General features: G+C 38.9%; 1 protein-coding gene across 1 annotated transcript in view; it reads left to right on the top strand.

Annotated features, from left to right (window-relative positions):
- Positions 1-17,590, top strand: part of MACROD2 (mono-ADP ribosylhydrolase 2) — a 1,318,211-nt gene that overhangs the window by 426,008 nt on the left and 874,613 nt on the right. The window contains exon 5 of the mRNA XM_073339564.2: positions 11,539-11,655. Within this exon, the coding sequence (XP_073195665.1) occupies positions 11,539-11,655 (117 nt within the window). The remainder of the gene's footprint in view (positions 1-11,538; positions 11,656-17,590) is intronic.

Genomic DNA, 17,590 nt, shown 5'->3' with positions numbered 1-17,590 from the left:
CAGAGTCCAGTTCAAGTTGCTTTCCTTGGGATGGAGATGCATCCCTGTAATTAAAATCCCCATTCTTTAGTGACTTGCTATGTAGAGGCATTATACTTAATCATCTATACTGAAGATTTATGGCCTCAAACCTGCAAAGACTTGTGTGTAAGTAGTTGTAATTTACATCATGCAATCAACCATGTCTCTGTGAAGATAGTGAATCTCTTTCCCTTTGACTTCAGTGGGGAAAGAGTTGATTTTTGACACTGTATTTAGGTGTCAATATGCATTTCCAATTATCCTGGAATGAAATTGTCACAGCCTGTCAGACTGTAGGGAGAAAACACCAGTTGTTGAGGCTCCATTTTGCAGAATCGCTGTACAATTATTTCTCAATCTATTCTTTGTGAATCCTCGAACTGTGACTGACAACCATTAGCCAATCACAGTGAATAAATCTGTATAATCACTGTGATTACTGCTTAATAACTGTACTATGAACACGCAAATTTCTACTCTGGCTACTATAATCCATTTTCCATGATTGGCCCATGCACTCAAAATTTTCAAAATGTTTTGCTAGTAACAGAGATGGCCACTACAATCTCTCACCCCTTCACCTGAAGTAGTAAAACTTCAAAGGCTACAGGAAAGAGAGGGGAAAAATACCAAAATGTAAATGAAAATGGTGCTATCAAACAGTGAGTAGGGAAAGTATTTAAAACAAAATGAAACAAAACACCCACCCCACCTTTTGTTTCCTGCTGACATTCTCGTTACTCCTTGCAGGTGAGCAATTCTCCTGTCAAACTAACTGCAATATATTTGTGTTCACACTGGTGGTGTGGTCAGAAGACCTGGCTGACAGTGGGGGGACAGAGATGTGTATGCTTCTATACGTCTGAAATATGTTCATATTCTGCATTTGTGCAGCATCAGAACCTAGGGGAAGACCTGTCTGCCTGCCCCCTCTCCTCAGTTCATTCTTTTAACACTGCCCGTCTGGGGGGTTTGCAATTTTTTCATCTTTTGTTTAGAATTTAAATATTTAATTTAACATGTCTGTAGATGAAGTTAATGGTGGTTCTTGTTAACATGGAAATATATGATAGGTTAATGAGCTGCAAAGACCATTTAATTAATTCATCCTACCATATGATTAATGCCTCAGTAAAGAGGAAGTGTCCTCTATTACTTATTTAAATATTAGGGATGTGACAGCAAATGAGGTTTTGTTTGAATGTTACATTTTTGCCTATAGATAGATAGGGTCTGGAATTTGTACATGAAGATAAATAGACGTGCTCCTTCTGAGAGTGCTCCTCTGAAACGCTTTCCAAAGGAAAGGCACTATTGAAATAGAATGTACTACTGAATCTAAATTATACTATCTAAATTGAATGGGGATGGAGGGATACTCGTGGTAGAATGAAGAATGCAGCATTTCCACCGTAATGTGCAAATCCCAGACACCCTCTGCCTAAATAACAATTTACTTTAAAACAAAACTACATTTACTGCCACAGATTTTTAAATGCATGCTGAAAGTTATCTAATGGTTTTCCTCATTAAAATCGGTAGGACAGATATTCTATCCATCACAGTTCATTAAACTCCCTGCCTTTTTACAGGAACATTAGGTACTTACGTATGATTCATTCCAAAGTTAAATTTTGGCATGGTGGGGCAAGAGGGAATCCATTGTCTTTGATTCCAGGTTACATGTTGTGATATGTTTCCTTTAGTGCTGTTAGTTTTTCAAAACAGGAGTCTTTTTACAATGCTGAGAATTCTGACAGGAATCAGTCTCCAGAAAAACATAAACAGCATTGCAACAGTGAAACAAAGTTGAGACTTTTGGTCCTCATGTCTTGTTTTTCTTGTTGTGATGGATGCAATATTTTTAAGGTCTTGACTGCCCCATATTCTCATTTGTAAGAGAAAATGAAATGTCAGGTGTCTGGACAGTTAAAGGAAGAATGTGGTTCCTGCACACATGTCTTAATGTCAGGTTCTTGGATGGGGAAGAACATTGAAAGATTCAACTGGACTGTTTCCTAGTTGTTTTTTACTGCCAAAAGTGTGACATTCATATCAGTTTACAAGACCCATGTTTCACTGAGCCCTTATGGTGTTTGAATGGGCTGATGAAAGTGTGAATTCAGTTGACATTATAACTCTGTCTACATATTGGATGTGCAGCATTGGGACTGAAAAACAATGCACCCTAAGGGGCAGATGAAACAAATGCTTTTTGTGTGGAACGCTTTGCTTTTCAGTCAAAGAAGTTAGCATATTGATCTCTAGCACTGCAGGACAGTTCATCCATTTTTGCATGTATTCTAAATTTCCCCATATCCTTGATATGGCAGAACATTTTCCTAATATAACAAAAACTCATCAGTCAAAATGTGAAAGGAGAGGGATCTATTTTCCTTAGTGTGCACATAGTAATGTTAATTACCAACATGCACTAAGGGTAGAATAGCCCTCTGAGGCTAGGGCTACACTGCAGAGCTTACAGCAGTGCAGTTGTGCAGATGCGCTAAGCCAATGAGAGAGAGCTCTCCCATCAACTTAATTACTCCAGCCCCCGCAACTGGCGGTAGCTGTGTCAGTGGGAGAAGCTCTCCTGCCAACATAGTGCTGTCCACACCGGTGCTTAGGTCGGTGTAACTTCTTCACGCCTCTGAGTGACATAACTTATACTAATGTGAGCTGTAGTGTATATATAGCCTCTGTTAACAAATTCACCAGTAATGCTCTGAGTGTACTTTACCTGTGTTTTCTTCCTGATTTACATTACCACCATTTGGTAACGTTGGACCAGTTAGCAGCTTTTATGCATGGACATCGGCTATAGCTTTGTTGACCTAAAAGTTCCTACTATTGTATTTTGTACTCTTCTTAAGAAGTTCCAGTTGTTATCTGAGGAAAGGAGATGATCACTGAGGAAAGGAGATGATCACTTGATGATAGATAATGGCATCTCCAGAATAATGGATAGAAGGATAAATCATTCTGGGACACCAGTCTCCCACATTATTAAATGTGTATGTATAAAAGTGAACACACTTGCTATTGTTATCAGTAGGCTTGTTTGTTGTAATTCATATTATAGTAATTTATTGTGTCTGTTCTGAAGCATGAACCATCAGATAGAGAAGGGAATGGGTAGTCAGGAGACCCTGGGTTCTAATCCCAGCTCCAGTTAAGCTTTCTGTGTGACCTTGGGCAAGTCACATTTTCAAACACAGGCACTTAAAATCCACAATGGGGCACCTAAAAATTGGCCTGAGTTTCAGAGGTGCTAACTACTCACTGCTCTTGTTGGCTTGACTCCACTGAACCAGCACCTCTTAATAATTATTATTAATAATAATAATAATTATAATAAAAAGAGCATGGATTTAGGTACACCAACACTGGAAAATCCTTCTGTCTTCCATTCAGCGAAGTACCTTGCTGAATTGGGGTAACTGTACCTCAGTTTCTCAGTCTGTAAAATGAAGATATTACTTCACAGAATAGTTGAAAGGTTTAAGTAGTTCATGTCTGTACAGCTTTTTGAGATCCCTGGATGGTAAATACTATGTAAGTACAAAATGTTTAGTAGTAACTATGTTGGAGGCCCATCAAATGGATGCAGTGATTAAAAATCTTCAATTCATTAAAGTGCTTAATGGTGTTTTTATTATCCTCTAGTCACATCTTGGCTGGCATCTTTGCTCTGACACCACTTATCTTTTAGGGATTCCACCATCACTCCACATAGCAGCAAGTGGTAGGGCACTTGTTTCTCCTTGACATCTATCTCAGTCAAGCTCTCCCAGTTTTACCCCAAACTTATTTTTCCCTTCCCCTCATGCACTCCCCCTGTATCTGCTTTCCTGGCTGTTATGTTAGAGGATAATGTTATTGTCGTATTTTTATGAGTGAAAATATGTTTAATGTGTTGGGCCCTTCTGTTGAAATCAGTGGAAGTTTTGCCATTGACTGAACTGCAAACTGGGTTGGGCTCATTCTGAACTATTGTATAATGTCCCAAGCAGCTTAGACTAAAAAGAGAAATAAAATTAATAATATAATTAATATACTATCACAATATTTTCTTATTTCTAATACTATAGAGACTTTATATTAACTGTAATTTACAAAAATAAAACCCATATTAACCATACCATTTAACTTTAAATAATTCTTTGTCCAATTTAATAAACTTGCCCACTAGGTGAGTTATACCTTTAGCAAGATACAATTAATCTTGAGGTACAGTGGACTCCACTTAAGGTGGCCTAAGATATGGTATGTTTACGCAATCTAGTAGCTTGCCCAAGCAAAAGTCACCTTCTTGAACCAAGTCCACTTCCTGCACTTATTCTTCAGCTATATAGAAAGTTGTTGTTTCTGGGCTTTTCCCCCATGTGGGTTGTATCCTCTTTCTCTGCCTGTCATCTCCCTGTGCTGTCTGTGTTCCCTAAATTGCTGACTTGTCCTGCTTGGTGTGCTCTGATGAGTCTTGTTTTCTTCATTCATTAATTATTGCTCCTGCTTCTGACTTGACTCAGTGAAATCCCTTACAGCACTGGCAAACAGCTCTCTTTGGTGCCCAGTTGTCACTATCCAGGCACAGCAAAGTGACAGTGGCATTGTGTTAACATCTCATATGAAGGTTCTTTTAATATAAGATTATGGGCACAGTTCTCATCTCATTTACCACCCGTGTAACATCGTGGAGTTCAGTGGAGTTGTGTGAAGGAGGAAAATTGCATCCTATATGTTAAAATCTAACCTGTTTTGGACAGTCTCAGTTTTAATTGTGGTTTTGGTCCTTTCATTTTTATCTCTTTTTTTCATCTTCTGAATCATTCTGGGCTGGTCAATGGAAATTAAAATAACCAGTGTTAGGAAATAACAATGTCTGTGTAATAGTCAGCTTCTGTTGTTCACTCTGATGCTGATGAACTTCCCAGACATGCTTTGCAGTTTGTTTAACGGATCATTTCTTTTTCAGTTTCCATATGGCCCCTTTCCTGTAAGGAGTTCTGTAGTGAACACTAGTTCTGATTGCACTACAAGTATGTTATAAACTTGCCAATACAACTCCCTACTGCCCCTCCTTCTGACTACATCTGATATGATCATTAAAGCAACCATTTATATTAATTTATATTCAGTCCTGACATTCATGGGGGGAAAACAGTAGGGCATGACAGACACAACACCTGCAAGTAACTTTTCTAATTACATCTTGTGAACTTCCTGATGAAGACACAAGTAAATCTGGGAAAGAAACTGAAAAGCAGGAGTTGGGGGGGGGTGGAAAGCTTTTAAAAATATATTATATATCATATCACTGATTATGTTGTTTATACAGTGAGTTCCAGCTCATCCACACTCAATATACAAGGTCAGAAAAGAAGTTTGAGTCCTTCCCCTGAGTTCTGTATTGTTTTGCTGTTGTGTTTGATTACCTTACCATTTTTTATTACCATCTGCATTGCGAAGCTCGATCTGCTGAGGGTTTTTTTTTTTTAAACAGCATCCCATGGCACCTTTAATTCTGCATTTTCTGTGGTTTTGCTTCATTTGCAGCTTTGAGATTTTCTGTAAATACATTTATCCTACATTCTACATCAGTAACTTGTCTAGTGTTTGCTGTATAATTTAACCACTTACTTCCAAAGAGCAGATAAAGTTTTAGCATACAGTTACTGTAAAAAGAATTTATGAGTGAAGTGTTAACTTCGTAATGTTCTTTACTGTGTACTATAAAAGGACACTGATGACAGCATTTTATAGGTGTTCTTTAAACATAATTGTTTTTAATAGACTTTCAGAAGCCTGAAAACAAAGTTCCATTACAAAATGATTTTGCCTTTATGGCTTCTCTTAAGCAGTGATTTTCAATCAATAATAAAATAAACAATTTACTTCCTTGTTGTGCACTCCATACCATTGATCATGTTAGCACTGAGAAGAGGTTTTTCTTAGTTAACTACTTCTCCAGGAATGTTAAGAAAAAAAAATATGGTCTCTTGTGGATCCTAAATTATAGAGGTTGTGATGGGATTGCTAATATTTTTAAATGACAAATAGATACTTTTTCAAAAATACTTGTTTTTATTGTGCTTTTTATGTTCAAAGTTTTGTATAGACATTAACTATTTAAAGTATAGAGTCAAATCTGAGTTCATGACATGAAAATGAGTTCATGGGTAGAGAGGAAGGAGACATTTTAGGTCATATCAACAATCATGCTGATAACCAAAACTTCTCCTACAAACTACTTATTCCAACTCAGAGATGGGACAGTCCTGTGAAGTCTGCCTGGAAATACAGATTGGGTGGACTGAAACATTTTAGTAATTTTTTGACAACTTTGGCAAATTATTTCTTTTGAAACAAGCAAACAAAAAACAAAGTGTAAGTAGATGTCTTTGTACCAGAAAGCACGTCCAACATGCAGCTTACATTTCTGAGAGGTTCCACCCTTTTGACTCTTGTATGATTTCTTGTTGCACACAGCTGATGATTTGATCTGTAGGACTTTCTTCATCCATATGATAATTTGGAGATTATGGGTCGGGATTATAATACCTCGCTCTTATTTAGCACTTTTCATCCATAGATTGCCAAGTGCTTTACAAAGGCAGTCAGTATCATTATGTGCACTGTTTCCTTAAATCTGTTGCAGGAAGCCAACTGGAGGTGCCTAAGGAAAGTTCTATGCAGAAGCTCGCCAGTGAAGCACAGAAAGAGACAGAATACCTTTAGGAGTAACACTGTTCTCCTTATTCTAATGAAGCTTTTGTTCAGTGTTAGAAGCAAGTGACTCTTTGTGATTATTTATCTTTGTACATGATACAAATTAGATCAGATTTAATCCTAATTATCTGTATTTTTACAATTAGTTGTATACAAGGATTCTAGGAGAGAAACAGTGGTGAATGGTTAATATTTTCCAAACGAGTGAAACAAATCTGTTCCAGGAATGCAGATCAGCTATAGATCAAACTGATCATACAGCTGAAGTGTCTTAAACCAATATGTGGAAGAGTCTTCATCTTTTTATAAAAAAGTAATATGGCAGTATGCCAATAATATCATGTAAATTTCTTCCTCCATTACTATACAATAACAGTATATCTTTGGCCACCTTTTTTTCCCCTCCTGACTTGTCACCATTATTTATAAATTTTTGTTAAGTTATGCTAACAATACTTACTTCACTCTAGCTTACATTGCCAGTCAGCACACTCCTGGAGAAAATGAAATATCTCATATAAATCTTCGCTGCATGCCCTGTACATGATTTTTGAATTAAAATAGCTAAGACGTGTTTTAACAGCAGCTGAAGTATCACATTCAAATTTACCGAGCCACTCCTGTCTTTGCCAGATATTTTATATTATGCAGTGTGTTCTCATTTTGGCAGTACGCTTCATTGCATATATTTTTGCAATGAGAATTATCACACATTATTTTTAAGCTTACAGAATATTATCTTACTAAAGATATACCGACGTCTAATTGTAAATGATGATTTGCATTATTCACATTTTCTACTGAGCATGATGATTTTTAATGCAGCAGTAGTAACTGTTCAAATAATTCTTTATGGTGTTATATGTAAAAAGGAAGCTCACCTAGAAATTATATAAAATTTGCAGATTCCATTTATCCCAATGATGGTTATCCAGAGAGAGAGCAAGTGTAAGTGAGAATGATTTTGTAATCTAGTGGTGAGGGCACCCTGCTGGGAGGTTGGAGACCCTGGAGTCCAATCCCCCTGTTTCAACCACTTTTCTATTATTTATCCACAGTGAAACAGCTTCAGTAGGAGTGAATGAGGGATCCCATATCAGTATATGCCATAGGTCAATGGTTAGAACACTCTCCTGACAGGTATCTCACCCCTGTTCACATCTGTGCGTTCCCTCTGGCAGAGAGGGGGGAATTGAACCAAGGTGTCTCACACCCCAGACAAGAGCTCTAACCACTGGGCTAAAAGTGATAAGGTGGGCATACACTCCACTTCCTCCTCCAACTGGATTCTGAATGGGACCAAATCTGATAGGTGACCTCTGAGCATGCCTAACTGGATCAGGTCCTGCTCATGCCTTAGGCAGGCAAATGCTTATCTTCCCTGGTTCGTGACTCACTGTTGGTTTTAGGTGAGAGAGATGCAGCAGTGTGCACACCCAGAGGCTGAAACATAGGCACCTAGGGAACTTTTACTTTAGAAACGTAGGTGCCAAGTGAATTTAGGGGCCTTTGTGAATCAGGGCATAATACTGGAAAGGATTAATAATTCAGAATAGTATTTTATCTTGATAGTTGATGACGCTTTAATGTTGTAAAAAAATTTTTTTTTTTTTTTTTTTTTTTTACAAAAAATGTTTGAGGTCACAAGGTGTATTGGTTCTACTTATCCTTGGATTGGGAAAGTCCCTCAATTAAATAGAGTTAATATGAATGCTGGAAACATCTGAAGAGTTTTCCCACTCCCCACAGGTTAGAAACTTAAATTTTTATATTAGCATCTCAGTCAACTGAATGGAGGTTTTAAATGCATTTCAAATGCCATTTTTAGGATATCTAGGGAGTAGGGAGCCTTGTATTATATGCGACTATAATTGGTAATGAACTCACTGCACATTAAGCAGTGGGGGGCTGTTGTCTGGCTTGTTGGAAAATGTGTGCACCCCTTTAAGGGCTAGAGAGCCAGGGAGTGACTTTCTGCTGCAGTTGGGGCTAGCGTCGCCAAGCTGACCTGGGCACATCTCCCCCAGGTGATCGGAAAAGAGGAGGGACTGTACAGGTCCATACTGGTTCAGGAAAAGCCAATCCCTCTTTTATCTGGACTATGTGAAGTAGCACCCACCCTCTCACCCACAGAATTGTTGAAATGCCAGGTTTTGTCCCCACAGCGGGTTTGGAAGGGGCTTAGCTGGGACGAATGTAAAACAGGAGTTAGGCTATGATGTTACAGCTCATTTTGTAAATGTGGGGTGGATATCCAGTGCAGGTACTCTGTAAGGGAGGTACCTACAATGGATTGGTAAAGGATTTAAAGGAAATACTCTTTAAAGGAGCATAAAAAGGCTCCTGTGACTAGTACGGCAGAGAGCCAATACCCCATCCTTTATAGCCCCCCCCCATTAATCTTCATTCGAGTAGGGGGGCTGGTGAGGTCCCAGCAGTGGTTTGGCTGGGGACCTGGATGGGTAAGGGGAAGGGATGATAGAAGCCCCCCTCAGATGATTACAGAATTACCTGTACACTGTACACTTTTATCTGCCGGTTACTCCCAGACATTTAAGAATAAAGTTTCAACCTAATTAAACTACATCCAGTGTCTCCTGTCCTTTTTCCAAGATAGCTGGACAATGGATCAGTAATTACCCAGTATTATGATAAGTAGCACACAACTTGCTTATGGCTGGAGGCATTTTTGACACACATTTTATAGATATTGTTTTGAATGAGACAAGTGTGGAACATTTCAATGGAAATGTTACAAAACAGAATTCTTGAATTCTCTCTCATTGATTAGGATAAAACTCTTCAGAATGACGTGTTGGAAATTTTATTGCGTATGTTCAGGATGGATTAAAAGGAATCATGTATACAGTTTTATCGGGGCTGTCTGAATAGTAACACAGGCATAAAGCACGTCAAAGAGAGCAATCAAAATTCTAAAATGCAGTAAGGGCTCAGTCTTGCAAGGATATTAACTGCCCTCAACTTGATCTAACTTCATTAGGGTTGTGGGCATTCAGCACCTTATGGAGATGTTCAACAGCGTGAGAAGCAAGTCCACACTCTTCACAAACAATCTGAATACAGAATGTATCCTAGCAGTGTGCTGGAGGAAGAAATCTTCCATTCAGGGTTTCAAGAGTTCCCCAAGCTCTTGTATCCTGGCTTCAAGATATGGCTCTGGATATGTCAGTGGCTCTGGATATGTCAGTGGCTCTGCACAGTGACATATCCAGCCAGTCTAGCCCTGCCATGCCACCATATGACACCATGCGGGAAGCTCCAAGAACTGCACAGAGACTAGAATGTATTCATCTCCTGTGCAAGCTCTTGAAATTCTGTCCCTCTCTTGCTCTTCATCATTGCATAGAACAGTGCCACCAAACCTGCTATCCCTGAGACCCTTAAACTTTTAACTGGTTAAATATGAATGAAACAACTGTATAGTACATATGTAATACATTTTTACTTTGTGTGTGTCTAAATATGTGTACACCTATATTTTGGCTTATTCTACTTTTATTTATTTATTTTTTGTGTTAACATCACATCTGAACCTATATGGGAAACATTTCACCAGCAATGGTGGCTCTGCAGTTTTCTTTTGATGGGAGTTTGACACTGCTGCTGAGTTAATGTCACATGGTAACTACTTCTTTGATTCAATTAACGTTTCCCTTATTTTGTACTGTCCTTTCCTGTACTCCATTCGCTAATTACAATGTGATTTCTTTGATTGCTTGTTGAGATGGCAAAAATGCTGTGCCTGTATTTTTACTATTCTGCTACTGCTGAGATTCTTATTGCTGACTCTTGGGGGCAGTGAGATCTATGAACCGTACTAGTTTTCTTGCATACTTAGCTGCAATTGCAATCTTCTGTAATTATGATTTAATTAACTTTTGAGTATTGCACAAATGTAAAAAAGTGTCAAAACAAGATAACTATTGTAATTTTCAAATCGATGAACATTACTTCTTGGGATTTTATGTTATGCAGGTACTGAGTAGTCCAGTGAGATTGAATAGTCTATCTCAGGGATCAGCAACCTTTGGCACACGACCCATCAGGGAAATCTGCTGGCGGGCCGAGACAGTTTGTTTATCTGTAGCGTCCGCAGGTTCGGCCGATTGCGGCTCCCACTGGCCACGGTTCGCCGTTCCACGCCAAAGGGGGCTGCGGGAAGCAACGGCCAGCACATCCCACAGCCTGCACCGCTTCCCGCAGCCCCCTTGGCCTGGAACGGTGAACCGCAGCCAGTGGGAGCTGCGATCAGCCAAACCTGTAGACGTTGCAGGTAAACCAACTGTCCCGGCCTGCCAGCGGATTTCCCTGATGAGGTGCGTGCCAAAGGTTGCCGATCCCTGGACTATATAATATGAGAGAAATCAGATGTGTGCAGTAGAGGGGAGTATGATGGTCTGTTGGGTGATCAACTTTTTGTTTTGTAACTTGTGGCCTGGAGCTTTGGCTAGATGTTCCTGTTACTCTTTTTATAAATAGCAGTAATAACATTTTGAAATATGCTTTGCTTTTTCTACTGCATTTTCTTTCTCACTCAATGGCTGGCTGACTGATTAAGTGTTATTCGCCAAGAATATTTTATTGTACAAAATATTATTGTACACCTGTATACATGTGTAATAAATATACATATGCATATACTCATGGGTATGCATGCATACACACACTATACACATTAAATCTGCAGTAAATATCTGTTTGTATTCACATACCCATATAAATATAACATATTAGTTAACATTTAATCCATTTGTTTTGTTTTTGTAGTGGATGGCTGTATACACAGAGCTGCTGGGCCCTGCCTAGTTGCTGAATGTCGCAATTTGTGTGGCTGTGAGACTGGACAAGCTAAAATTACTTGTGGATATGACCTGCCTGCCAAATGTAAGTCAACGTCTTCACACAGTATATTTTTTAAAATCAGACAAACTTTTCACATGCTTTCTCCCACCCCAGAAGTATAATTGAAAATTAGCAGTAGATTTCATTCAGCATGTTTGTGAGCATCTCTTCCTCTCCCATCCTTGCAACAATTTAGATGTTTAAAAATAATTATTTCAGCTGTACTACGTAGTGGAAATAAATGTGTTCTTCAAACACAATGCATGCTTTATCTTACATTTTTTACAAGGGGTAGTGTACTGTTTTATATATATAATAGGTAATCTAAGGATCTGAAATAACATAGACTAGGAACAAAGTGTACATTATCATATTTAAGTTCCATGGAGACAGTTTTTGGAAATGATGCAGATTTCATATTCGTCACGCAGATTTCTTGATTGTGAATACATTGAGAGCTGAGGAGATCAAAGTGATGTATTGTGTTTTCAGCTGCTGTGTAGAGGCTGATTGGCAATTACTGTGAAGGCATCTGTCACACTTTAGCTTTCAGTGGAATGCAGTGTTCAATGCTGGAATGTTTTTGCAGTTTGAATGTGGGATTGTTAAAATGCCTGTTCTATTTAAATAGTAAGAAGGTTATTTGATTGACCTCGTTGCATAGAGGTTGAGCCAAACTTGGAAAAATAAACATCAGGGTATTAATGGTGTGTTATGATAAGAGTCAGTATTATTTAAGATCCTATAAAATGTAAAAATGCAGAAAATATTATCGATCTGTGATCTTACAGAGATGTGTATTATTAAGAGATGTGCTTATATGTGAATTTCAAGAAAGCACCATGAGGATCTTCTCATGACACCTCAGGTTCTCAGTACGCACACGGTCCAGTGCAAGGAACGTGCTTTATCGAAACATATTCAGATCTTCTCTTTGATTTTGCTATAGGCTGTTTTCCTGTAAAATCTAATTAACATTGCAGTTATTAAGACTTGACATAGGGTTTCCATGGTCCTGCTGGGGTACGTTAGACAAAAATGAAAATTTTGTTCCTTGTTGTTTTGTGATAGTCTCTGCTAAAATGGAATTACCTAATTAAAACAAAAAACAAAACAAAAACGCAAAACAACGCACATGCCAACTTAGTAATTATTTAAGTGACGGAGATAACAACTATAAAATAGAAACCTTTGTTAAGGTTTACAGACAGATTTTGCCACCTGTAATTCATGAATTATGTAAGGTGTGAATTTCACTGTGGGGAAAGTGCTGAGTAATACCCATAGGGGCATAATTGTGTGGGGTTGTATTTGGACAAAAATACTGGGAAGGTTTGTATAAAAAGAGAGTCAGTTACAGATGTTACCTGTCCAGAAGCCATCAGTTAACACTTCAAAATGGTCAACTTAAGTTAATTGTTCCAGAATTAAAAGCAGTGGCAAGACTATATGTTTTAGGTCAACTTTTCTTTATATAATGCCACTATAAAGCCCTTAACCTCTTTCCAACCCTTTCTCTGTCCCATCCCCATTGAAGTAAGATGATTTTTTATAACATTACTACCAGCGCTCATGCTGAGGTTTCGCTAAATGCTACCCACACCTCTCAACAGGTAGGGGAACTTGATGATAGGGCTGGCCGTGAAAGGGACAGCCCTAGCAACAAGGGAGGGAGACACTTGCTGAGGGACACCAGGTAGCTCCGCAACCCCTAGAAATCTCTGGAACCCACGGGCCAGCATTCCCCAGCTCGCAGGATTTAACTTAGGGCAGGGGCCATGTGGAGCCTCTTTCAACTCTGTTCCAGCAGCCCACCTTACTCACCTGAACCATGAGTCAGGAAGGAATTTTTTCTCCCATGGGCCAACTGGCAGAGGACGGGGAAGTTCTTTGCCTTCCTCACAGCACCTGCAAGCCACAGTGGCTTAAATAGGAATGTGCTTAGTACCTAGTTGAGGTACTTGGTTGAGCTGTTAATTCATCACAGCTTGGGGCTGGGAATGGGTAAAGTTTGGGAGGAGTTTTACATTTCCTTAATTGGTTTGCTCATGTTTAATTTTGATATTTATTATTTTCTCATTAAAATACATGGGAGGGATGAGACATAAAACTTACTCAGCACTGGATGCATAATTCCTTTCATATATTTTAATGAGAACAATTCAATATGAAAGTCCAAGAAACAAACACTACTGAAAAGGAAAGGGCTTTGTTTGTTTGAGGAGAAATGCATGACCGTTCCTTGTCAATTTTACAACAATTGATGGATTTTAATTCAAACCTGGTAGTTTTTGTGGAAGGAAGTCCTGCTTGAGACGTATAGTTTTTCATTTTAGGAGTGGTTAAAAATCACATACTTACTATAACACCTGTAGCAATGTAGACAGAAAAGTAAGTGTTCCACTTAATAACCTATTGTTGCAATAGCAAACTGTCTAGAAATTGAAATGTCACAAAATGAGAGTTCTGCAACTGTATTTTTTTCCTTGCTCAAATAGCAACATGTCATGTGGAAAATGTGCACCCAGTGACAAACGGACAGATCAGCAAGAAAACAAGGGTATACAACATATGTGCAGAAGGGTAAAATTAGATTTTCTTGGGCTCTCTTAGATTTTCATTAAAATGTGTTTTGACCAAGTGTCATTTACCCTTGTTCTTCGAGAAGCTATTTGTTAAAGGTTAATTTGTTACTTATCAATTGTAAAACATCCATTTGAGAATTGTTAACTGTTCAAGACTGTTTTTTCATGGAGACAGAAGCCAGAGAGCCACTGCATATTAAGTCAATTTATGTCAGCTTTTAAACAACAGTATGACAATTTGATGTTGGAAACTATTTCCTATCTATCTTTTGTGTCAGGAACTATACCAAACAGGAGTCCTAAAGTCAGTCATCCAGTTACACAGTGATGATATTATCTTTATGCATCAGCAATTTGTTTGGAAGATATTACTATATGGATTATAACTTGCCTTGGCAGTATTACCATGGCTTTTGGTGTTTTTTAAATACTAACTATATTAAGTTATTAATAATTCACATGTTTTTAATGATTTCTTTGTCGCTTTGCTCCCTTAAGTACTTGGCTGAGTGATAGTCCTAAATACATTTTTGCAATGTTCAGTACCATATTTTTAAACCTGGATGTTGCTATTATTCTTTGGTTCAACAGCACCCCAGACTGTTCTAGACATGTTACCTGCCCCAGGGATCTCACAGTCTAATACCCTGTTACAGGGTGCTCTTCGATGCCTACTTCTGGTTCAGCACCCCTTTTTTCCTCTTCCACTGTTGCTGCTCTCCTCCCGCTCACAGAGTCGCAGGATGGCTGCTTCGGGACTCGGCCCTCTAGTCAGGTCACACTTTGATTTCCCCTTCCGGGGGAGTCTCTCAAAATCCTTCTGCGCTGGCAGTGTCAGGCCGTTCTCACACCCACTTTCCTGCTTAAGTCACACCTGCAGTGATTCAGGCAAATCTTCCTGTTCACTGCCCTTAGCAGTACCACTCGGCAATGGATGGTAGAGGAACCAAGGCCTGCCCTCTATGCTGGATTCCAGGCCAGGGCCCAACGGTGAGCAGTTAAGGTCTATGGCTATATCCTCCTTACTGCTCTTGCCCCTTTACTAGTTCCTGTTGTGCTTTTCCAAGCTTTTCATTCTCCATCCCTCTCTCTAAGGCCTACTAGGTAACCCTTTCCTCCTAGGTTTCTAGCCCTTTCCTCCTAGGTTCCTATCTCCCCTTCCTTTTCCCTTATCTCAGGGAGAGAGACTACAAGTTTCCTCTAGGATGTCTGCAACTGTTGCCAACCTCCTGGCTCTACAAAAGTGTTGCCTGTTCCTTCACAGGTGAGCATCTTTCCTAAATAGTGTCCTTCATACAGCCTAAATCTCCCATTTGCAGCTTAATTGGCTGATTGAGCCCACCTGGCCTAATTCAGCTCTTTCAGAGCCAGCGTGAGGAGTACAGCCAATCACAGCCCTGATCCTGAAAAGACAGACATCTTTAACTGAGAGTAGTCCCGTTGAAGTCAACAGTGCTCTGTAGGGGCACAGCATTCTGCCTGTGTACCGCATGGTGTGGGATTGGGCCTAAAGTGAAAAGTCAATGTTTTAGAAGATTTAGCATTCAGAACATTATGATGAATATTGCTTTGCTAAAGAGGGAACTTTGAAAAAATCATGTCCTGGAGATAATTTGACATTTGAAAGAGAGCATGCATTGTTATCAGATTTGTAGCTGGTAAATAGAAGGGTGTGATAAACTATACAGAAAATAATGAAAACTTTTGAAATCTACTTCAGTATCTATTGTATTATTACTTCATGTTTTTCCAAGTTTGTTTATCTCCAATAAGACAGTGACTGCTAACTCTTTCTTCACATAATGAGAAGTGAAAAATAACATTTCCGGATGAGAGATACCAAGATTTGTAGTTCAGACTGGAGTCTTCTTTTTTGTATGGTCAGAATATTGCAACTACTAGAGTGTTTGAGAACATCAGGGTCAGAGAGCACCATATGAAATACATAACATGCAGGTAAAATATTGCATCCAAGTGATTTCACATGAAGTAATGGAAAGTTTCCTCCTCAAGTAGTAGTAATGTTGAACAAATTAAGGTGAACATACTTGTATTCTGGAGACGTTGGTTAAGAACACATTACAGAAAGCCACACAGCATAGCAGAACAGCCTAAATTAAGGTAGGGCTGAAATCATTTTCTACTTACCAGGCTAATTTAACAGTCACTATACTTAGGCCATGTCTGGATCGGCGGGTAGTGATTGATCTATCGGGGATCCATTTATTGCGTCTAGTGTACACACGATAAATCGATCCCCAATCACTCTGCCGTCGACTCTGAAACTCCACCACAGTGAGAGGAGGAAGCGGAGTCGATGGGGGAGCAGTGGTCGTCGATCCCGAGCCGCGAGGACGCAAAGTAAGTGATTCTAAGTTGATCTAAGATATTCTCGTAGCTGAAGTTGTGTATCTTAGATCATATTCCCCCCCCCCAGTGTAGACCAGGTCTTAGAGTAGAAGTTAGAAGCCAGATGGTGATTGTACTATGCTGCAGAAGCCCGCACAAGGCTACCCACACTCCATAAAATTCCAACCAAGTTAGCTACTGAATTCACATTTAGCTTTGTGTCATCTGTTGTTACTTAACAAACACTTATTTAGAGATTTTAAAAACACGCAGACTGTTTCATTAATGCCTATCTCAGGCTGATAGTTAACTTCTATACTTCATATGTTTATCCTTTTACAAAGAAAAGTTCCCTCTAAGTATTGCACAACTGGTCTTGAAACACTGATTAGTATATTGATGTATTTCATACTCTAAATAACAGATGAACAGTATCTGTTTAAAAGATATGCAAACTCTTGTTTTGTGTCTCATTTGATTAATAGTCCCTGCTGGCTCTTCTGGTAGAAAATAGACTGAGATGTGAGTTTGTGTTGTCAGTTTGTATCCAGAGCCGAGGGTGCATAACAGCCTCAAGGGCTGTTATCTGCTTGTAGAATTTATCATGGGGGGGAGGGGGGAGGCGGGACTATTACAACACATTTAAAATATTAGGGCCTGACTCTACAAGGCATTTAATGCCCTTGAATCCCACTGAAGTCACACTGACAAAATGCTATCGATATTATGGGCACTTAGCACTCTGTGGGAGTGGGAAGCCCTTAGGATGGTCCTATATTGTTGCTAATATTTTTTTAATGACCAAATCTTTTAAGTTCTAATAGTAAAAATAGAAACCCAGAAAAAAAGAATATTTTGTGGTTTCTAACATAAGACAAGCCATTCAGTGGCAAATGAAATCTTACAGGCTAGCTTTCATTGTAAATTCTGTATTTTAACTAAGTACTCAATTCTTTTCATGTGATTTATTTTTATATATATTTTATATTTTACTAGCAGGACCGTATTGTATTTGTAGATTTCATTTCAGTGACTCATTTTGA

The sequence above is a fragment of the Lepidochelys kempii genome, chromosome 3 (assembly GCF_965140285.1).
Source record: "Lepidochelys kempii isolate rLepKem1 chromosome 3, rLepKem1.hap1, whole genome shotgun sequence".
In the NCBI taxonomy this organism is placed as follows: domain Eukaryota; kingdom Metazoa; phylum Chordata; order Testudines; family Cheloniidae; genus Lepidochelys; species Lepidochelys kempii.
The sequence above is the reverse complement of the archived record's forward strand: the minus strand, read 5'-3'. Positions and strand labels throughout refer to the sequence as shown.